The sequence below is a fragment of the Sinohyriopsis cumingii genome, chromosome 15, assembly GCF_028554795.1.
Source record: "Sinohyriopsis cumingii isolate HCF-2022 chromosome 15, ASM2855479v2, whole genome shotgun sequence".
Classification (NCBI taxonomy): Eukaryota; Metazoa; Mollusca; class Bivalvia; order Unionida; family Unionidae; genus Sinohyriopsis; species Sinohyriopsis cumingii.
In genome coordinates, this window is record NC_142975.1 from 91,337,744 (window position 1) to 91,361,808 (window position 24,065).

At 33.7% G+C, this 24,065-nt stretch overlaps 2 protein-coding genes across 3 annotated transcripts in view; one reads left to right on the forward strand and one right to left on the reverse strand.

Annotated features, from left to right (window-relative positions):
- The window catches only part of LOC149782292 (ATP-dependent RNA helicase DDX19A-like), a 54,409-nt gene extending 33,733 nt beyond the window's left edge, over nucleotides 1–20,676 (reverse strand). Inside the window, exons 1-6 of one of the 2 annotated variants that reach the window (XM_089933676.1) lie at nucleotides 20,642–20,676; nucleotides 12,434–12,554; nucleotides 7,446–7,521; nucleotides 5,977–6,142; nucleotides 2,757–2,892; nucleotides 491–583 (exon numbers count right to left, since the gene is read on the reverse strand). In XM_089933676.1, the coding sequence (XP_089789802.1) occupies nucleotides 491–583; nucleotides 2,757–2,892; nucleotides 5,977–6,142; nucleotides 7,446–7,499 (449 nt within the window). In that variant the 5' untranslated portion in view covers nucleotides 7,500–7,521; nucleotides 12,434–12,554; nucleotides 20,642–20,676. Of the gene's footprint in view, nucleotides 1–490; nucleotides 584–2,756; nucleotides 2,893–5,976; nucleotides 6,143–7,445; nucleotides 7,522–12,433; nucleotides 12,555–17,875; nucleotides 18,022–20,641 lie in introns of those variants that run through there. The other variant, XM_089933677.1, reaches the window with a different exon arrangement.
- Nucleotides 20,677–20,912: 236 nt separating this feature from the next.
- LOC149782293 (dnaJ homolog subfamily C member 16-like) overlaps nucleotides 20,913–24,065 on the forward strand; it is a 60,521-nt gene continuing 57,368 nt past the window's right edge. Inside the window, exon 1 of the mRNA XM_089933678.1 lies at nucleotides 20,913–21,229. Coding sequence (XP_089789804.1) covers nucleotides 21,072–21,229 — 158 coding nt within the window. The 5' untranslated portion in view covers nucleotides 20,913–21,071. The remainder of the gene's footprint in view (nucleotides 21,230–24,065) is intronic.

The window sequence follows — 24,065 nt, forward strand, 5'->3', positions numbered from 1 at the left end:
TTAAAAAGTGATTGTCAGTATCATCGCTGACTGAGGTAATACATCAATCTCCAGTATTGATCATTTTTGTTAAAAAGAGAAATCTATGAAATTATGTACAGACAATTGTGTATTTCTGAACCAAAACCATGAAACTTGATACACACAAATCTACAGTGATTCACAGCTCCACATATAAAAGCACATCCTATACACAAGAAAAAACACACATTTTCTAACATATATGATATATATGTAGTGAAAGTGAGTTTACTTCTTCCAAGTTTTTTTAAAAAAATGAATCTGCAAATTATTTATAATATATGAGTTGACACCCTAACTGCCTTGACTTATCCATATGCAACATCGAACTGATTCTATCTTCCCAATGACTAGGAATAAAACATATAGTTTTGCTTATGTATATTCTAACCTTCTTTAATAAATGCCTATGACTGTTCATTACCTAGTTCAAAAAGAAAAGTATTTTTTCTAAAAATGTAATACTTACGGATCAGCAAGCAATGCAGGAAGGGCAGTCTCTTGAATTTTGGATGGAGCATTGAAACCCATATCATAAACACCTCTGAGTAGCTCTGGTTTCCTGGAATAGATAACTATATAGATATAACCAAGACTCAACACTTCATTATAATGTACTCTGTTATTATACAACTGACCAAAGGAATTATATAGTATGTACTGTATCAGCAATCCATGCTTAAGTCCTTTATATAGACTCTAGTATATGGTTGACTCTGGAGATCAATGACCCATGGTATCATAATCAGCTCAACTTCTGGGTCAGGGTGCATAGTCTTTAATTCAACTCAATGTGCAGAAATCATTAGTTTCTTAAGACTTATAATGAGACATGACTTTTAGACCCCCGAATCTACATGATTCTTTATTACCCAAAGTGAAAGCCTCCTTATTACTCTAAAAGAAAGCCATCCACAAAGTTTAGTCAAGGAAATTACTAACAAAAACTATTCTCAAAATACCAATTTTTCTTTCAGCCACAATGACCTTGACCTTTGATCTTGTAACCCCCAAATCAACAGGCTTCGTCCAGATCATAAGTGCAAGTTCTCCACAAGCTTTGGTCTAGGTGCAATTTTGAGAGCTAAAGTTCTGTCAAGACCATTTGTCTTCTTTCAGTCACAGTGAACCAGATCTTTGACATTTTTACCTTAAATCCAATAAGGTTCTTTCAGTCACAGTGAACCTGATCAAAGACATTTTTACCGTAAATCCAATAAGGTTCTTTCAGTCACAGTGAACCTGATCTAAGACATTTTTACCCTACAACCAACAGGCTTCTTTCAGTCACAGTGAACCTGATCTAAGACATTTTCACCTTAAAACCAATAGGCTTCTTTCAGTCACAGTGAACCTGATCTAAGACATTTTTACCTTAAAACCAATAGGCTTCTTTCAGTTACAGTGAACCTGATCTAAGACATTTTTACCTTAAAACCAATAGACTTCTTTCTCACCCAAAGTAGAAGTCATCCAAAAATTTTGATCAATGTGTCTGATCTATAACTTAAACTTTTCTGCAGAAAACTGTTTCTTCTTTCAGGCACAGTGATCTTCACTTATGACCTTTTGACCCCAAAATTCAACATGCTTCTTCCTTACCCAAAGCAAAGCATCCAAAGTCTGGTCCAGGTCTTCATTTAAAAACTAATGTTATCGTGTATAAATTTTCTTTCTAGCAGTGACCTTGACCTTTTACTGTTTGACCCTTAAATCATGAGGCTTCTTTATATAGTTATTGTGCAGAGACCATTATTCTTTTTCAGTCATAGTGACCTTGCCTGTTGACCATGACACTGATATGGTTCATCCTTACTTCAAGTACAAACTGTCCACAGACTTTGATAATTGGTTGAGAACTCGAGTTAATGTTCTGAATCCATTGTTGTTCTTTCTTGACCCATGACTGCAAAACATCTGTAAAGTCTGGTAACTGTACATCATGAACAACTAAAGTTATTGTGTCGAAATGAAATTTGTAACAGCCAGACAGATGGATGGTAACATCAAAACATAATATCTTAGTAATACTTAAATGTAGTAACTTTAATATAGTTGAATGGGTATAAACTTGTAAAAAATTTTTATATATAAATCAATAACATAATGTGAAAGTTATATTTCTGTGCAAAAATAAAATGGCAAAAAAATAATGTGGTCATTGGAGTTTGTAACAGGCGATGGTAATAAACAAGTTTCTGAACTTAAATGAAGTTTTATTTACCTGGTACATACATTTTAATGCCTTCAACCTTTTATCTGTGCAAAGACATGCTGCATTGTTTTATGTTATCAAAGACAAGAGTCACTGTTTTTATGGGACCAAAAAAATGCCTGTTTTATGGGACCAAAGACAAGCCTGAATTTTTATGGGACCAAAGACAGGCCTCACTATTTTCTGACCAAAGACAAGCCTCAGTTTTATTTGACCAAATTCGAGACTCACTGATCTATGTGACCAGAGGCAGGCCTCATTGTTTTATGTAACCAAATACAAACCTCAATGTTCTGACATAATATAATTTTATAATGAAGTTGTTTTCTAAAATATATCTATTATGCATGTGTTTTGTCAATGTTAAACTTCTTATTTTTTGTTTTTTATCAAGTTGTCTTTTTATTTTAAATTTAAAAACAATTACAGTAACTATCATTGTCTAAAACAACACAACACTTTCTTCATATATATATACACAAATGGTTTATGTAATATTTCAGCAAGTTCAAACACTTACAGATTCAAGGCCTCAAATGTTTTGACGGAGTACAGGGGAGAGTTGGGATCCTTCTGAAGGATCTCTAGGTCTGCTTTTGTGGATACCAGCTTAGAGTTAATCAGCTTCCTCAGCAGAGACTCCTCCTCTTTGGAAACTTTTGTGATGAAAAGAAAAATAGAAACTGAATTGGTTTGACAACAGAAATCCCTAGGAGTTTTACCTAATATTCCAAACCCCCACCTATTACTCACACTCACCCCTAAAAAGCAATTCAAGGATCATAATCCAAAATCTATCACATACACGATGTGTCTTACAGCTGTGATATATGAGGTTTGCTCTTAAAATATTAGAAAAAGTCATGATAATGACATTTTTGCACACCTCACTTTCAAACCTTGTGAACATTGCAGTACACATTACCACAAACCCACTCCCATGGACCCAAAGGGCAGGGAAAAGGTGAAACCCACTCCCATGGACCCATAAAGCAGGGCAAAGATGAAACCCTCATGCATATGATTACCACAAGAACAATGCGACTAAGAAGTTTTGTAATTTTCTGATCAGAAGCTTAAAAGGTGATATAATAATGGACAGACAAATTGGGGATATCACAATAAGAGATGTAACGGACAGACAGATGGGAAATATCACAATAGATTTGTTAATGGACAGACAGATGGGGAATATCACAACAGATGTGGTAATGGACAGACAGATGGGGGATATCACAATAGATGCAGTAATGGAGAGAGAGATGGGGGATATCACAACAGATGTGGTAATGGAGAAACAGATGGGTGATATCACAAAAGATATGTTGTAGGTGACAGATGGACTGACAGACATCTGTCAAATGATAACACACTGAAACTAACAAAGGCTGCCTCACCAATGCAAATGATGGCTAGGTATCAGTGTTACACAAAAACAGCATGGTTAAAAGATTGTTGCATGGCTTGTTGGTGCAGCTATAACACCTTCATGATTTGCCACTATGTAATAAATACAAATTTAAATTGTTATGACTTCAAAATGTATCATCCATTATCACATAATTCTTGGTGTATACTGAGATTTCATCATACTTTACATGGAAGGTATGTCATAATAAAGACTTTCAAATTTACCTAAATTGCTATCCCAATGAGAAAGCAGTACTTTTTCAGCTTTTGCGATCCACCAACTGTTAACGATGTCAAACTATGCCGCTCATCTAAACACACTACATCATCAGCATGGGTTATTCAGTTTGGCAGATAACTTAAAAGACAAACTCAATTACCACTTATGCTTGTGGCTTCATTCCCAAATGCAAGGTATTGAAATTTACATGAACACTTTGCCATTTTCAGTTGCATCCAGGGGGTAACATCCAAGGCATTCCAAACACTTTATATACTGAATGTAATCAACTCTTGGAACATATCTTGGAAACACCAAGCGCACAAAAAAAGCCATCAGGTAACAAGAAGAAGGCTTAGAATAAACAGAATGTTTGATTATTGATTACAATAATCATTCCCTATAGAGCTTTCGGTAGTCGCTAGCAGTTAATCATTAATCATCATGCAGAAAATAAAGTCAGGTTAAAAAGCAACCATGAGAATGAAATGTTCGCCCCTATTCTAACTCGTTTTATTTTAATATTTTGAACTACTGTTTTAGCGCCTCATGTTTGAATCAGCACTACATGGCCAGTTTTGTGCTGACATGACATTAAAAACATTCTTACATAGATACATAAATACACATATATACATACATACATATTTACAGTGACAGGCATGAAAGACATAATAAAATAAGAACATCCTTTCCATAACAACAAAACAGCAATACCATAATAAGCTGATAAAGGCAAAGATATAAATTTAGTTTTTGTTGTTGTTTTTGTCTATCAAAAATATTTTAAAAACCTAATAAAGAGCCAGTATCATTGTCATCCCCTAGAAGACATATTTTACTGGGTGAAAGTCTGACTTTTGATTTTCTTTGGAGCAACAGCCTGCAAAATTCATGCATCAGTAACTACTGTCAACTTAATGGAAAATTTCTTTTCTGGAACTGTCCAGGGTCTGAATCAAGACTGTAGCTCTAACTCAAAGTTACAGATATGTTTACAATTAATAATGATCTGAATATTTAATCTATACTCAGAGAGAAATATTAGCTATATATTATGTTGTTTGCAAAACAAATGCCACTGGCCAGGTAGACCATTAACTTGAGTGTGGATGTGGATGTGTGTGTGAGATTTGGATTCTGAATGAAGCTTTAAAAAAAATCAGTTATTACACTATGATGTCTGCAGTGTGGCAGTTTATAGTGATGTCCAGCACTGGGGCATCATGCCGCAGACATGTATCATGATGTCCCACCCAGTCACATTATCCTGACGCCAGGCTGAGCAGTCATAACACTAACCTCTCAATGCTGAGCACCAAGCGAGGCAGCTGTTAGTACCATTACTGTAAGTCTTTGGTATGACTCAGCTGGTCATCAAACCCATGACCTCTTGCATCTGAGGTGGATGCTCTAACCACTAGGCCACTGGAGTGGTTCAATTTTGGATGAAAATCAATTACAAAAATACAGAATGACACCTTTGAATATCTTAAAACACCTTTTTACTATATACAAAACCTTTAATAATTACAAAACTGAAGAGAAGGTGGCAACTAAATATCCAAATGTAGTAATCAAATGCAATCCTAGAATGCATTCAAAACCTCAGCACAGCTCCAGCCAGCCAGATATAAAGGGATGCTATTCCCACCACACACAAACTTGTCCTGAATCCCCTCTGCTACACCCTTCTAGGTCCCTCAAATTTATCTTGCTCTGGGGTCATTAAAATAATAACCATCTTAAATTTTTATTTTATTAATCCTATATATCTTTATTTCTATTTGTTCTAGGATATATGTTGAATTGTGTTTTCATTTGCTAATTCTTCACAAAAAAAGAGAGACCCAAGGAAGTCTGACTTAGCTCATCTGCTTATGTAACTTACCAGTTGACCATTCCACTAATAAAACAACCTAGTATGTAAACTATCTTTAAACTCTATTGTGTTGATTTTATCGTGTTGATTTTCAGACTCTTCTCAGTGAACAGCCTTAAAGCTGTCATGTGGGACAGTCTCACTTTGTTGATTGTTGCTCTTTTTTTCTTTTTTTTTGGAGGAGGGACTATCCCTATGCACGTCATAGGAATGCTAGTTATGACATACCTTTATCTTCAGACTCTTCTGAGGCTCCTCCTGCAGCCCCACCCTCTGCCCCTCTAGTTGGGGCAGAGGCAGAAGCTGATGCCTCCCCACTGGCTTGAGCTGGCCCAGCTCCCACTGACGTGGCTGGACCTTTTGATTGCCCTGCCGTGACTGTTAGTCTCTCCACCTATTAAAAAACAAGTAAATGCAGATTCTGTTATGAATTATTGATATCTTACATAAAACATATTCAGGCACAGAGATATGCACATAAACTGGGGCACATCAACCATATATTTGATGACATGAGGAGAATAATTAATTATGATTATATTACTGTCACATTTTGGACTGTGATGTAATGCAAGTTGTTCAAAAAACATTAATGCACAATGGATTCACTTCAATTTATTACTTTCAGCTACAACATGGATTCAGAGCTGTTCAGTTAACCTGTCCAAAAGAAACCACAACATCAGAGAATGAAAATGATAAACCTGAATTTATCAAAAGGATATAGAATCAGGAACCTTTACAAGGTGTTTTCATGTATTTACACCTACAATATGGCTTCCATAATGACAGAGGAACATACTATATGTTTTTGCAAGTTTCTGAAATCTTTATGCATATCAATCAATATAGATTTAATGTATTCATTATATTTTTTAATGTGTACAACCATATCTGACTAGAAGGGGTAGGTGGTTGAGGGGGTAGATTCTTGGCTCCTGACAACAATGTTATAAAGAAGGCAGTAAAAGAACCTTGAGTGTATTAATAAACTAACATTTCTTTCTTATTGTTACAAAAAGCAGAATTAGTGAATTTTCATTTTGAAAATTTAACAAAAAAATATTTTCATTTATGATCAGATGAGCAGAAATTAGACCTAAATGAGAAAAAAAAAACACATTTTGGTTCAGAAACATTTTGGTAAAGCAAGCTTTACCATTGTACATGACAAAGTTTAAGCAAGACTTGTTCAATCTATGGTCTATCACTATTTTCTCATCACTGTTGCTGTGTTGTGGTTGTACACAGCAAGAAGTATTAAACCTACATAGGTGACTAGTCCTGTCTGCTTAGACCATCCTTGAATATATTGGAAATTTTGAATGATGCTACACTTTTCCTCAATGTACTGACAAACCTGAAAAAGTCCCTCACTCAGCACTTCAGCATATATGTAATTTAAAAAAATGCTGAAATGAAACACTGACCTAGAACAAATAAAGCATTTAAAGACAATGGTCCCTCAAATGGGATTGATGCTCTATTGACCTAGAACAAATAAAGCATTTAAAGACAATGGTCCCTCAAATGGGATTGATGCTCTATTGACCTAGAACAAATAAAGCATTTAAATACAATGGTCCCTCAAATGGGATTGATGCTGTATTGACTTGGGACAAATGAACACATTAGGCATAAAAAGTAAACAATTTTTTAATTATATCTTTCTAAATAATTCAAAGAAATGCTCATACCTTTGAAGAAAGAGAATTTTCTTGTGCATCAACTTCTGCACCCCAGTCTGCCATACTTTTTTTTATATCACTGAATCTGAAGGAAGGACAAAAAGTAACTCAAATGAACATATATATGGTTTAAAGTATCTGCACTGGTATATGCCCGTTTGTACTGCTAAAATTTGTCCCTGTACTGGAAAAAATGAGACTATCAGTATTATTGTACCAACACACTGTAAAATGTTGTTTTAAGTGTTGAAGGTTAACTGTCTTGTATCAAAGTCTGTCAGAAGCCAATTAATCTTTTGATGCAATTGTAATTCCATATCCTTGCCAAGTTTGATCAGTGAATGACAGCACAACAAAGCACCAGAAGAAGAGTGTGCTTATCCCTTTGATGAATTCAGATGGCATAATGGTCCATACATATGGTATAATTCTGTCTCCCTAGTCTGTTAAAACAGACAACATATAGTTAGGGCTACAGTTTCCAGTTACCAAATTAATGAAACATAGTATTGGATTGCTGCTGCAGCTAAACAAGAAAGGGAACCAGACTAGAAACCAGTTTCCTCATGTGTAGTTGCAGTCAAAACTCAAATCAATGCCTAAAGTCAATGAAGAGATAAGCTCACTCCTTCTGGTGCTGTTGTTTGTGACTAACTGCTGTTCCTCGAAGCAATGAAAATAAAAGCACCTACATTTCTGCTTTGTAGATGTTAATACAAGCTTTTATTTCTTTTTGTTCAAAGCAAATTAATAACCACATTTATCTGCTGATGGATCCGCCTGGTTTGGATATTGCTGTTTATTTTGTGTGGATTTAGTTGGTGACTGACAGTGGAATGGGATTATCTAGTCGGAGTTTCCTCTAACACTTCCCATTCAAGTTTAAATATTTTAATGTTTATGTTGGGCTCTGGAAACTGAGCTAATCGGCTATCCAAAACCTGGAAAAAGCCAAATTCATTAAGCCTAGATCACTTGTCAGCGAGCTTTTAGTTTGTGTCATGTGACTACTGCATTGACATGTGCTCGCTGCTTGAGGAATCTGTGTTTTTGTCAGGCTGTTTGTGACAGTGACATATTTTATTGACAGGCTGTTGTGAGAATGACAGGTTTTATTGACAGGCTGTTGTGAGAGTGACAGGTTTTGGTCATTGTTCTTGACATAAATATGTTGAGAATTAGTATGCTTTAGTTTATTTTGCAAACATTATGTGACTTTCATTTAATAGTTTTTAAAGATGTTATGATCATTCTATGTAATTATCATTCGATATGATCATTTTATGGAATTATCATTAGATCTGATCAGTTTATGGAATAATAAGAAGATACTGTTTGATCATGTTTGAATAGACATGTTTGGTGTATGGAATTGCCAGTAGATATATATGATCAGTGTTTGAATGGTCAAAATATATTATCAGTGTAAACATGGAATTGTCAGTACATTCTTTATGGAATTGTCAACAGTTCTGATGAATGTATTTTTCATCAGCATGTATGATGGTACATTAGGTTCAAAACATAATACATATATATCGTATGACACATACAATGACACTGACTGTTATGCTCAAAACATAATACATGTACAGATATTATATGACACTGACTGTTATGTTCAAAACAATACAGATGTCAGGCTGTGGAAATGGCTTTTTGTTGCTCATGGATCTCTAATATCATAGACATGTATTACTGTAGGTTGAGTGATTTATTCAGTCATGTGACTAGCAATGCAAACAGATAGTACCAGGTTATATTTTCATCAATACCGTAGTTTCATCTCATCTACCACTAATTACAGGCATAACAGATATTAGAATTGCAATTTTTTAGAAAACATAATTTTTCTATCGATGTCATGCAGGTATGGATTGGCATAAGGTTGTTTAAGTTTGCTAGGCCTGCTATAAGCATCCACCCTAATCTGCCATATTGCCATGGCATTGAATTCCAATGTTTGTCAACAAATGTCAAAATATCAAAAATGACGTGGGCAGGTTAAGAGGAAACTCAGAGTAGAGAATTACACTACTGGCATGGTATTGATTTGTGATGTCTATTATCAAAGCTGCTCCTGTTGAGGTCAGAAATGTATTAATTTCATTTACTTTCAATAAAATATCATTTACAAGACAATTTTCTAATCTTTATACATCATTATGCAAGTGATAAACCATACACAGATGATAATGGCAGATCAGCATTTGTACCAGTAAAATTTGGCCTTATACAGACTTTTCATGACTTTGCTGGTACTAAGTACTGGTAGTTATGCAACCCTATTGGAATCTCTGTTATCACTGATTAAAATGGTTTGATCTAAACAAATACGATCAACTCCGAATCACAAACAAGTTTAATTCAGACTCAAATGGATCTTAGCCAGCCCAAATGGAGACTTAAAACAGCAACTTATAAATCATACAGTTTTTAAAATCGCAATCAGTCACCATTTTGACTGCTTCCATACATACTGTTGGACAGGAACCAGGTTTAGAATTGAGTGCTACAAGATAATACATCTTTATATATGTTGATGGAATATCTGTATTATGTTTTGGACCTAACAGTTAGTGTCACTGTATGTGTCACACGATATATGTATTATGTTTTGAACCTAATGTACATGTACCATCATACATGCTGATGAAAAATACATTCATCAGAACTGTTGACAATTCCATAAAGAATGTATTGACAATTCCATGTTTACACTGATAATACATTTTGACCATTCAAACACTGATCATATATATCTACTGGCAATTCCATACACCAAACATGTCTATTCAAACAGGATCCAGCAGTATCTACTTATTATTCCATAAACTGATCATATCTAATGATAATTCCATAAACTGATCAGATCGAATGATAATTACATAAAATAATCATATCTACTGAAAATTCCATACACTTACCACATCTAATGATAATTCCATAAACTGATCATATCTATTGATAATCCCATACAATGATCATATCTACTGATAATTCCATACAATGATCATATCTATTAATAATTCCATACTCTGATCATATCTATTGATAATTGCATGCACTGATCATATCTATTAATAATTCCATACTCTGATCATATCTATTGATAATTCCATACTCTGATCATATCTACTGATAATTCTATACAATGATCATATCTATTAATAATTCCATACTCTGATCATCCAGTTGATAACTCTGCATCATACCTGATAATCAAATCCAAAACAGTGATGTTTGTTGACACTCAATATCATTTTGATTATTTTTTTAAAATCTATGTTTTGATGATAGCCACTAAGGGACTGTCCATTTTGTTATATCCATTGTTGAATGTTGAGTGTTTGAGTAGGGTAGGCAGGGATCCGGCCAAAAACTGGATAAAAGATTTTTCCTATGGCTTTTAAGAGCTGAAAGCCCCATACTGGAAATATTAAATTCTTTCCAGCATAGTCAAACAAGAAGCTTTTGATATTAAGTTGGGAAGGTCCTATCCAGGCTTTAGAGTCACCAGTTCTTCCCATAAAGGGTTATAACCATAATGCCCCAGCATTCTTTAAATAATATTATATCCACACAGACATACAAAACAACTGTCCAAGAATGGCAAATCAAATCAAATCCAATGAAATCAAAATGAATATACCCAATAGCACAATACAAAACTTAATAAAATAATCAATGAAATCAAAAAAGCAGATTGATATTCAGCATGTCAGCACAAAGACCAGTTCTCAGCCAATGTGGGTATGTGAGAAAGCTTGCCAGTAGCTTCTCGTGGGTCGGTGGTTCTTTCCGGGGTTTTCCCGGGTTCTTCCTCCACAATTAATACTGGCCGACATGTATAGCCTATCGTGAGATGAAAAATGGCGTTAAACCCTACAACATCAAAGACCAGTTCAGATGATGGTGTAGACTTCTCACACACATTTATCAGCTACATGTGCCTTGAAAGATTGCATTTGACAGTAACTCCAATAGAGCTCTGAATCAGTATACTTAATCTTCTCTTGAATGCATAAAAGGATATACCTTTCCGTAATAACAATAAATTACAACTTCCTGATGACTTTTGTTGTAAATTTTTTCAATTTTTCCAGACATTTTCAAGACCCAGAAAGTCAATTACAACTCATAAAGCACTATGAAATACTAAGATTTGCTGTAATCTCACATGGATCTCATAAAGCACACATGGATCTCATAATGCACTATGAAATACTAAGTTATGTTAAAATCTCACATGGATCTCATAAAGCACTATGAAATACTAAGCTATGTTAAAATCTCACATGGATCTCATAAAGCACTATGAAATACTAAGCTATGTTAAAATCTCACACGGATTTTTTCATAATGCACTATGAAATCCTATGTTAAAATCTCACATGGATCTCATAAAGCACTATGAAATACTAAGCTATGTTAAAATCTCACATGGATCTCATAAAGCACTATGAAATACTAAGCTATGTTAAAATCTCACACGGATTTTTTCATAATGCACTATCAAATACCAAGCTATGTTAAAATATCACATGGATCTCATAAAGCACTATGAAATCCTAAGCTATGTTAAAATATCACATGGATCTCATAATGCACTTTCAAATACCAAGCTATGTTAAAATATCACATGGATCTCATAAAGCACTATGAAATACTAAGCTATGTTAAAATATCACATGGATCTCATAACGCACTATGAAATACTAAGCTATGTTAAAATATCACATGGATCTCATAAAGCACTATGAAATACTAAGCTATGTTAAAATCTCACATGGATCTCACAAAACACCTCTGAAATACTAAGCCATTTTAAAATCTCACATGGATCTAAAAAAAACACTATGAAATACTAAGCTATGTTAAAGTGTAGCATGGATTTTGTAAAGCCCTCTGAAGTACTAAGCTATGTTAAAGTCTAGTGTGGCTCTTGTAGAGACCTCTGAAGTACTAAGCTATGTTGAAGATACTGAAAAATTTACCTCTTTGTAATGGTATGGGAATACAACACAGCCTGACAGGGCCTGATTGGTTTTTGGGTTTGAAATGTAGCACTTGTCCAGGTAGACAAATTTGTATTGCAGCTGAGTCCACTGAACCAAACTAGGAATGAAAATGATAATAGAATGAAACACAAGTAACAGCAACTGCACACTACACGTATACATTAATCCTATATTTAATAGTCCTCTAAGTAGATAAATGTTTTTTTTTTATGTGCAGAAAACATAGATCTGTCACTGTCACCATGACCGTTTGACATGAAACATCCTTACTGGACAGTACGTGGCAGTGAACACAAGTACTGTGCAGAAATGATGATCAAAGACTTGGTTGTCCATCACAGTAGTCTAGAGCAGTCTTTATTGTGGGACATGATCGAAGAGCTTGGGGATATCCAGGATCATCACATGTAGGCCCTTGTCTAGAATACGTTCAAAGGGCTAGGAGATATCCAGGATCATCACATGTAAGCCCTTGTCTAGAATATGTTCAAGGGTCTTGGAGATATCCAGGATCGTCACATATAGGTCCTTGTCTAGAAACATGACGAAAGAGCTAGGAGATATCCAGGATCATCACATGTAAGCCCATGTCTAGAACATGATCACAGGGCTAGGAGATATCCAGGATCATGATATGTAGGGTCTTGTCTAGAACATGATCAAAGGGCAAGGATACATGTATATCCAGGATAATCCCATGTAGGTCCTTGTCTAGAACATGATCAAAGAGCTTGGAGACATCCAGGATCATCACATGTTGGTCCTTGTCTAGAACATGATCAAAAAGCTTGGAGACATCCAGGATCAGCACATGTAGGGCCTTGTCTAGAACATGATCAAAGGGCTTGGAGATGTCCAGGATCATCACATGTAGGTCATTATCTAGAACTTGAACAAAGGGCTTTGAGATCTCCAGGATCATCACATGTAGGTCATTGTCTAGAACATGATCAAAGGGCTAGGAGATATCCAGGATCCTCTCATGTAAGCCCTTGTCTAGAATATGTTCAAGGGGCTTGGAGATATCCAGGATCATCCCATGTAGGTCATTGTCTAGAACATGACGAAAGGGCTTGGAGATATGCAGGATCAGCACATGTAGGTTCTTGTGTAGAACATGATCACAGGGCTTGGAGATGTCCAAGATCATCCCATGTAGGGCCTTGTCTAGAACATGATTAAAGGGCTTGGAGATATCCAGGATCAGCACATGTAGGGCCTTGTCTAGAACATGATCAAAGGGCTTGGAGATATCCAAGATCATGATATGTAGGGCCTTGTCTAGAACATGATCACAGGGCTTGTAGATGTCCAGGATCATCCCATGTAGGTCATTGTCTAGAACTTGAACAAAGGGCTTGGAGATGTCCAGGATCATCACATGTAGGTTCTTGTGTAGAACATGATCAAAGGGCTTGGAAATGTCCAGGATCATCACATGTAGGTTCTTGTGCAGAACATGATCAAAGGGCTTGGAGATATCCAGGATCATCACATGTAGGTTCTTGTGTAGAACATGATCAAAGGGCTTGGAGATGTCCAGGATCGTTACATCGTTCTGTAGACCATTCTCTAGAGAAAAAGACGTTCGGAGCTCAAATTGTAGAATTAAGTCTTGAAACATCTTCTCACTCAGATGTCATACAATCGGTGATGATGAGGTGGTCATCCAAGTGCTTCACTGTTTTGCTGACAATGTGTTGCAGCATTCAGTAGCATATGCAGATGGATCTAAATTGATCCAAAGGGACTTAGAGGAAAACAGAAATGTATCCATTCAAATAAGTCATTGTACCCATTCAAGTCATTCAATGTATCCATTCAGACAAATCAATGTACCCATTCAAACAAGTCAATGTATCCATTCAAACAAGTCAACGTACCCATTCATTCAAATAAGTCAATGTATCCATTCAAAAAAGTCAATGTATCCATTCAAATCAATCCATGTATCCATCTAAACAAGTTGATATATCCATTCAAACAAGTCGATGTATCCATTGAAATAAGTCACTGTATCCATTCAAATATAAGTCAACAAACAGGTTTATATCATATGAATTTGCACATGTGACTGATAATGCAAAGCCATATTTTGAAGATGTTTCTTTTTCCTTGATTTCATTCTCTGTAAAAAAGATCAGCAGTTGTGGCTTATATTTTATACTTCCATTTGATGGTAGATTCATATCTTGGCGTTTTTTTTTCTTTCTTGTATTGCTTTCTCGCAGGCAGTAGATATAGTGGGATTTTTAAATAACTTCTGTCAGGCAGTGGATATATTGTGATTTTTAAATAACTTCTGGCAGGTAGTGGATATATTGGGATTTTTAAATAACTTATGGCAGGCAGTGGATATACTGGGATTTTTAAATAACTTCTGGCAGGCAGTGGATATATTGGGATTTTTAAATAACTTCTGGCAGGTAGTGGATATACTGGGATTTTTAAATAACTTATGGCAGGCAGTGGATATATTGGGATTTTTAAATAACTTCTGGCAGGTAGTGGATATACTGGGATTTTTAAATAACTTCTGGCAGGTAGTGGATATACTGGGATTTTTAAATAACTTCTGGCAGGCAGTGGATATATTGGGATTTTTAAATAACTTATGGCAGGTAGTGGATATATTGGGATTTTTAAATAACTTCTGGCAGGTAGTGGATATATTGGGATTTTTAAATAACTTATGGCAGGTAGTGGATATATTGGGATTTTTAAATAACTTATGGCAGGCAGTGGATATATTGTGATTTTTAAATAACTTCTGGCAGGCAGTGGATATATTGGGATTTTTAAATAACTTCTGGCAGGCAGTGGATATATTGGGATTTTTAAATAACTTATGGCAGGCAGTGGATATATTGGGATTTTTAAATAACTTCTGGCAGGCAGTGGATATATTGGGATTTTTAAATAACTTCTGGCAGGTAGTGGATATATTGGGATTTTTAAATAACTTCTGGCAGGCAGTGGATATATTGGGATTTTTAAATAACTTCTGTCAGGCAGTGGATATACTGGGATTTTTAAATAACTTCTGGCAGGTAGTGGATATATTGGGATTTTTAAATAACTTCTGGCAGGCAGTGGATATATTGGGATTTTTAAATAACTTCTGGCAGGCAGTGGATATATTGGGATTTTTAAATAACTTCTAATAATAAGAAACAGCTGATGAGCAATTCTGCTACTTCAAAAACTAATGAAAAAATAAAATACATGTCAAGTAGATAGAATAAACCAGGATTTATTTAAAATTATATAAAATTCAGTCAAAATTTTGATTTGTTATAAACTTTATAATTCAAGCAAGCCTGTTGACCATCTAATTGGAATCTACAAATTCTGCAAATGAAATAATGGGCATGATGTGTATTTTTCAAACATGTAGTATTTAAAAAGAAATCAATATTAAAATCAAACGGTATCAAGATTTTCCCGAAAACTTAGTTATTCTTTCTAAGATATGAAATAAATGAATAAAGTGAAAAAGAACTCAAACACAAGTAACATTACATTTTTTTATGCTTGAGAATAAACTGGCAAAGGTTTCATTCATATACCTCACCTGCACAAAAAGAGATAAGTCGTTTACACAAAAGTAGATAATTATGCTGATTGAAGAGCAAATTCTAAAGGAACTGAAAGGTTTCACTTTCATCAGAAATGTTCGTTATAACTAGAAGGCAAAGTCAAAATAAACTACACTAGTACATCTCCATTTTTTTCACAAATGTCAAGATACTTGTACAAGCTGTGTAACTTTGTTTTAAAAACACAGTGGTATACAAATCAAGTACTGTAATGGCATTACGTCAAGCACTTGGAAACCATGGTAGCATGACAACGAGAAAGTGAGGTATAACCTTGTATAATTCTAGTCCCAGAAGGAAAGTAAATACCATACTGGTAGGTAACAGAAAGTAATATTATAAACTATCTTAATATTACATAAATGTTTAATCCATTTTGAAACTATGTGTGAAAACTGGGAAACCTAAATTAATGCATTTCAATGTAAGGATGCAGCAAATGCTAAACAGAATCTTGCCTGCTTGCCCCAGGTCAGGAAAAGCATGTTTCTCCTGATGTGAAAACACTAAATTTGGAATGCTTGCTGTTTCAGACCATGTGAAATAATAACAGCAATGGAACACACCTCCGATTTATTTTAGTAGTTATTACTCTTTTTGGAAAACACAGTAAGAGAAAGTAATATGCTGATTTTTGTGTCTTTAATTCAAGTCACATAGTTCATCTTTAGATTTCCTTTTATAAACATTATCATTTCAATATTATAATAATTAAAACATAAAATTATTTCTTGAACTAATGTTTCATTAATAAAGCCAATCTGGATGACTTTCAACATTATCAAACAGTAATATATATAAACTGACCCACATCTTTTACTGCTTTAATTCAGACAAACCAATTTCTTCAAATTATATATTTTAAAAAATAGCGTAAATAGTTAATAATGAATACCATAATATTAAAACGTACTTTACTCGTACTGCCGAATCTTTATCCTTTAAAATCTTGAACCATTAAACCAACTTATTTCATTTTCAATCAAACCTTTGAAAATGTAGCAAATATTAATGAGCAAATATTTCATTTAAAGCAATATTAAATCTTATTTTCAGAATAGATACTATATTAATACATTTAGAATGTTCTAAATATTTAAGTTGCATTGTTTGTAAGTTAGTTTTTTTTCTTTTTCTATTTCATTATATGCTATGGAAAAATGTATTTTTGTTGTCTTAAGAAACTGCTAATTGTAACCTAATGTCAAGTAGAGGACTATATAACCTTGTTTACCTAGAAACTGCTAATTGTAACCTAATGTCAAGTAGAGGACTATATAACCTTGTTTGCCTAGAAACTTCTTATTCATGCTTTAAGGTCTGAGCATAATCAGCTGTATTATTGTTGTGACTAGTATTTCATTTGAGCTGGAATTTATTTATTTAATTCAAAATTATTCTTCTCTGGAATCAAAGACTATTCAAAAATAACATTCATAGAAATAGGGATCTGGATTTATAATGAAATTCAAATAAGGAATATTCCTGGAGTGTATTAATGTGATTCAACAAAAAGTCTGTTGGCACATCATCAGGACACAGGCCATCAACACTTTCTGCTTTGGATTTACTTTGGAATACCACTAAAGCTTATTCGGAACTTTAATATTTAGGAATTCCGTTAGTAGTTCTAGGATTATTTACGATATAATTTGCAATACCATAAGTTCTACTTTTGTAAAAATATTTTCACATTTGCATTTTCAAGGGAAATAAATTATTTGTTTAATTTTACAAAGCTTTTTGCTTCTCACTCTTTTCTATTTTGTTTTTTTTAAATTATAGTCGTGCTACTATGACATATTATGAATTAACTTACATCAAGTTCTTACTGCTCCAGTGGCCAAGTGGTTAGAGCATTCGCCTCGGATGCAGGAGGTCATGGGTTTGATCCCTGGCCGAGTCATACCAAAGGCTTACAAAAATGGTACAAACAGCTGCCTAGCTTGGTGCTCAGCATTACGAGATTAGTGTTAGGACTGGTGGAACATCATGCTACATGTCTGCAACATGATGCCCCAGTGCTGGGCATCACTATAAAATGCACACTGCAGACATTGTAGTGATGTGACTGAAAATTTTTTAAAGCTATGTTTCAAATCCAAATCACACATGCATCAAGTTCTTAGTATAATATATAATAATTTCCATAAAACCAGAGTTTACAAAGATATTTAAAGACAGCATTATAATTTGTTTTCCAGAATGGTAGATCCAGTAAAGTGGAAAATGACAATAAAGTGCTTTAAATATAACAGCACTGATCAAATGTATTGCAAACTGACTGTCAAATGACTTTACTATTACTGTCTTCAAGTCCATGTAAATTAAGCAAGCAACTGTCAAACAAAGTATTAAAGAGGTGGTGATCATGCATGTATGTTTAATTATAATGACATTAATCCAACAGGTTCTGCATACTGATGGTCAGATAGTATCATTATTATTGTCTGCACTTAAATTAAGGGCATACTGAGAAAGCAAAGTTTTATATTAAATTAAGGGCATACTGAGAAAGCAAAGTTTTATATTAAATTAAGGGCATACTGAGAAAGCAAAGTTTTATATTAAATTAAGGGCATACTGAGAAAGCAAAGTTTTATATTAAATTAAGGGCAGACTGAGAAAGCAAAGTTTTATATTAAATTAAGGGCATACTGAGAAAGCAAAGTTTTATATTAAATTAAGGGCATACTAAGAAAGCAAAGTTTTATATTAAATTAAGGACATACTGAGAAAGCAAAGTTTTATATTAAATTAAGGGCATTCCGAGAAAGCAAAGTTGTATACAGATTGAGACAATATTTAGATACAGCACCATCAATCAATTCTGTGTTACTAATTTGCATAAAATTAAAAACTGAATTATGAGGAAACAATTGATATACAGTTCATTAAACAAAGATTAGTAAAACATATTTCATTTCCAGCAGAGATAACACCACCTTTTTCAATATGTTATCATTTCCTTTATTATAATTACCGAGGTCCACAAGATTAGCAGCATATAGACATCTGCTGCTTTATTTAATTAAATCATCAATGTGAATGGTTGATTTACAGTTCATAATTTATTTTTTTGTAAATTCCTAGCTGAAACCAGAACAAAACAGATATGAGACATCAAATTACCTTTTTCAAATCCCCAAAATGTTTGTCAAAGTTTACAATAAAGAAAACATAAGGTCATCCCTTGAATTAATATCTTTTAAAAATGTTTTGAAACTTTTCATCAATAAGACCATTATGGCCAAATTACAATGCTATCAAACATTCATGAATATAAACTTAATCATGAACTTAAAACGCATATGAAAACACACTTTAGTGCTAACATTTAATTTTTAGCTTGTGATAAGATCACAGATGAGTAAACCAACTTATTCTATTTTCATTACATATGACACTGCAATGATTTAAAAGGACCCCATTAAAGACCTGTGTTGGGGTTTGAGACATGGTGCCCTTCTTTGCCACAGAGAAAAGTTTATATGTCAGTTGCCATGGCGCCCTAATTTGCCACAGAGAAAAGTTGTTATGTCAGTTGACAAGCTCCCTCCTCCCACATATAAATATAAATTTTGTGAAGATTTTACCCCACTATTGCAAGGCAAAGTGGAAAAACATTACAAATTTAAACTGCCAAAAAATGCTCTTCATGGCACCCTCTTTGCCTGGCACCTGTGAGCAATAAGCCCCTCATGCCACTGAAGCCTACCTTTACTTTTTTAAGGATAACAATTTTGTTAATGTCATTATTTTTTTAATACTGGTCCATGAAACAGTATAATAAATTTTTTTACATAAATCTAACAACATCCTTATTGACACAGACTAGATAAATAAATCTAACAAACATCTTAATTGACACAGACAAGGATAAATAAAGATAACAAACATTTAATGTATGAGCTTTTTCATGAATGATTTTCTTTGCACATAAAATCAAATTATACATTAATTTTTTTTAGAGAAAACAAAATATACAATCCTTTAAACAATGATAAGTAAAAATATGTCATCTTTTTATTGCATTTGTCCTGTATTCACAATTTGTTGTATTTGTTGGGAACTGTATTATTTCTCAATGAAATAGTGAATTATTTAAATTTTTGAGCTTCTCTTAAAGTATTTTAATTTTAAATTGGCAATGCAAGATAAAATGTTCTATTTTATTTCATCTGATTTTGTGTACGGAACTAATGGTTTCGTTTCCTTAAACGCAGTTTTGAACTGACCAACGTACAAGGGAATACTGAGAAGAATATTTGAAACAACTGCAGACGCTACATTTAAATCTAAGACCAAACTTAAATTTATTTCACAATATCCAACCACTAATTTAGCTCGATTCAACCTGGCTTTTAGTCAGAATCAGCCTGTACTCTCATTTGGACCTGGATTGATTTTGTACAGTCTCGACCCTTTGATTTCTTTAATACAGCGACATATTCATTTTATTTACGTCAGCTTATGTCCAAGTATAGTTTTGGTTATTAAATAATCATCTCATTCCTTCATTTAATGTCAATATATACATGATTCGAACATAAATTATGTTTAGGCCTAGTCCATTAGATCTTACCCACGAGTTTGTTTCTCTTCTCAGAAATGTCTTTGTAAAATTATAAAGAAGTGAGCGATTCGTATAAAACAAATTTGCACCATATAGATGTTATCAAGTAATATATGCAAAAATAATTTCACTGGATTTCAAGATACATTTGAAAAATATAATTTATCAGAAAGAAATATTCAAACAAATTGGCACAGTATTTTGTCCAATCCTGTATCAACTACGTTGATATCTTACAAAGGATAGCTTTGCATTATTATTCTAGAAAACGATACTGCAGTTCCACAGCTTTACCAAGGATAAATTAGACAGGAAAAAGAAGTATATCAATCAGACGAGTTTTTAGGAGATGTTGCGTCTTCAGCTTTAATTTATTTTTCATTAAGTTCGTTATTATATTTCTTGTAAAAAATATTTTGATACTGTTTCATTAATTACGATGGTCGTTTGCCGGGTTCTTTTAAGCTGTCAAATTGTATTTCTGTTGCTATCGATCTGTGAAGCTGAAACAGAAAGTCTGTATGATGTTCTTGGTGTAAAACGCACAGCAAGTCAAAGAGAGATTAAACAGGCATATAAGAAACTGGCTAAAGACTGGTAAGTATATTGTTTTACAGAGCAGTTTCTTGATATTTGGGCAAAATGACCTCAAACCAAACGAATGAAAAGGTGACGGAATTAGGGAGAAGTCAGTATAAAACAGTTAAGAATGTATAATATTTAAAATAGTAACTTTAAACTTGTCTTTGCAACCGAGAAGATTAAAAACCATTTTGTTGTAACTGAAGTCCAGATGTTTGATTCACTTTTTGCAGCTATTCAGAAATATACACCATTAGTATTTTTACTTTTAATTTGAAATATTTTATATGACAGGTGTTCGTTCATAGCAGAGGTCGCTTATATTAGTATGCATATCAGATGTCCGTGATACATACCATTGTCCACTTATACTGATAACCCTGGTCAGAAAGTTTTGTCCATTTCGATACATGTTTTAATGCTCTTCAAATGAATCTGTGTGTTACATTGTTCTACTTGTGACTCGTACGAATCACAGAACAACCTCAGTAACACATATAAATGTAGATTAATAGGAAAAATAGGATAAAGAAACGTAATTTAGTACTCTTAAAGCTTTTCTTGTATCAAGTATGAATTTGGTTTTGGGAGAGATCTCTTCACAAAAGTTAAAGGAATCAGGTTTGAGAAAGATGTTTTTTTTGTAAGTACAGAATGTTATTTTAGTTTACAAACATATAAAACAAAAAAATTCACCATGTGGATATTTAGAAAATCAGTCTCATGATTTTGGGACTTTTGAATTGTCTTTAATTTTTGATTACTCATTTAGCAAAAAGTGCAAATAAGCAGGAACTTAATACACAAAGTTATATGAGAAAGGATTTATTTTGAACTTTACTGTCAACAAACTAAGACAAGTGGGTCAAAATATATTAAATATAATGATTCCGTTTCAGGATCTGTGAAAATGGTTATTGTAAAATTATTTGCCTGAGATAAAAGTTACTGGAACTTTCATATAAATAAGAAAAAAGATGCTGATTTATCTATAAAATATAAAGAAAGACTTGTTCTTGTAAATATTCACAAATTATAATAACAAAGAGCCATCTCTGAAACATGAGTGAGAACAACACCGCTTGATACTTTATAATGCAGCAAGCCAGTTATGAGTAACAATGCTATCAAGTGTGGAGTGGCTGATTCGATGCTTATTATGGGGGAGGATGACTTGCCCTGTCAGAGTAATCTGTAATATTAGCAGAACTTACTGATTGGAAAAAGAGAGTGAAACAAATAATTTATGGCACACTATGTATCTTTCTTTTAATTTACAACAGGTCTTGATAGGATTTTAAAAACACATTTTTCTGTCAGGATGAATCAGTTGTATTCAGTGTAAACAAATATGCTCATGGTGTCATTGAGACTTTAGGACACTGTCAAAATGAAATACATGTTGTGTCAAGGTAATGGATAGGCTCGTGATACAACATAGTTGTCATGCATCAATCCAGGTGCAGCCTTAGGCAACGCATTTTCTTTCCATGCACGAGGCAAGTCCTCTTCACTACTTGAGTATCGCACTACAAACTTGTCCATAATAGCAGAGATCTATAATGTAGGTTATTTTGTTTTGTTTTTATTCCCCTTTATATATGCTATGTACGCGATAACAATGACTACAATGAATCACTTTTTGTGTAAATGTATGAGAAGTTATCGTTTCAAAGTGTTCCATTGTTTCTATTTATTTTCAAAATCTGAGTGAAGACAGGTAGAAAGAAATCAAAGTTGGCTTCTCCATGTCAGCCAATTTTTTATACGTATGTGAAGTTAAAATCAAATCTCCACGCTAAAAGGAATCCAAAGTCTGCTTCTGGGGTCAGCTTGCTTTGTAATAAATTAACCTTTGTATTTGATATCCAAACAATGAATTTATGGCTGTTGAAAGGTTTGTTTATTCAACACCTTGGCTTTTATTTATATGCCATCTGTAGTCATAATTGACACAAACAGGTTTTGAGTTCTTCGGTGTAAATAGTATACATGGCATTAATAATACTTTTTTTAACCCGTGGTATCAAAATGAATGGCAGGTGCTTTCGAGCAATGGGGTTGATAATTCTCACTCTCTTCTCTCTCTCTCTCTCTCTCTCTCTCTCTCTCTCTCTTTCTCGTGTGTGATTTTGCAGGATCCAGTTATCATTCTCATGACATTCAAACCTTTGAGGACAGCCAAACATGATTTGTTTCTCAATATTCATGTCAACGACCAATGTGTTGTGTTATCTGACAAAAAGCAATTAAACTATGGATGCATGCACTACATATACGGAGTTCATGGATGTATTTTTCTTTTAATAAAATGCTAATGTCGACCAAAAAAAGTGAATAAATTATAACAGTACAAGGTTAGTTTCTTTCATTTTATTATCAAATACGCATTTTATTTATCTATTTCATTGTAACATGCGGTGTGGCCAATTGCGGCAGTGGAGGGAAGTTTGGTAATTGATCCTAATTAATCTGATAACGAATTAAATGAAAACATAATGTTTTATCACACTTTATTCACTTAACCACAGTAACAAACTACAAAGATGTATACCACAGAAAAGAACATGTTTTTTTTGTTTAAGGTTTTTTTGGTTTTTTTTCGCTACCTAAACACTACAAAAGACACAAACAGGGAACTACATATTTTACATTTCCATCGAAATAATTATAAGAATTAGATCAAGTTATTATGATTACATTATTGACACATCCTTTCCATACTACTTTTTCTATGATGATAAGAATAGTTTTTATATTTTTCCCTTACAAGAATGAACAAATAATTGAATACAAGTGGAGATATCCAAGCAGAATGCCATACATTTGTTGTGGAATTACAGATTTGAAA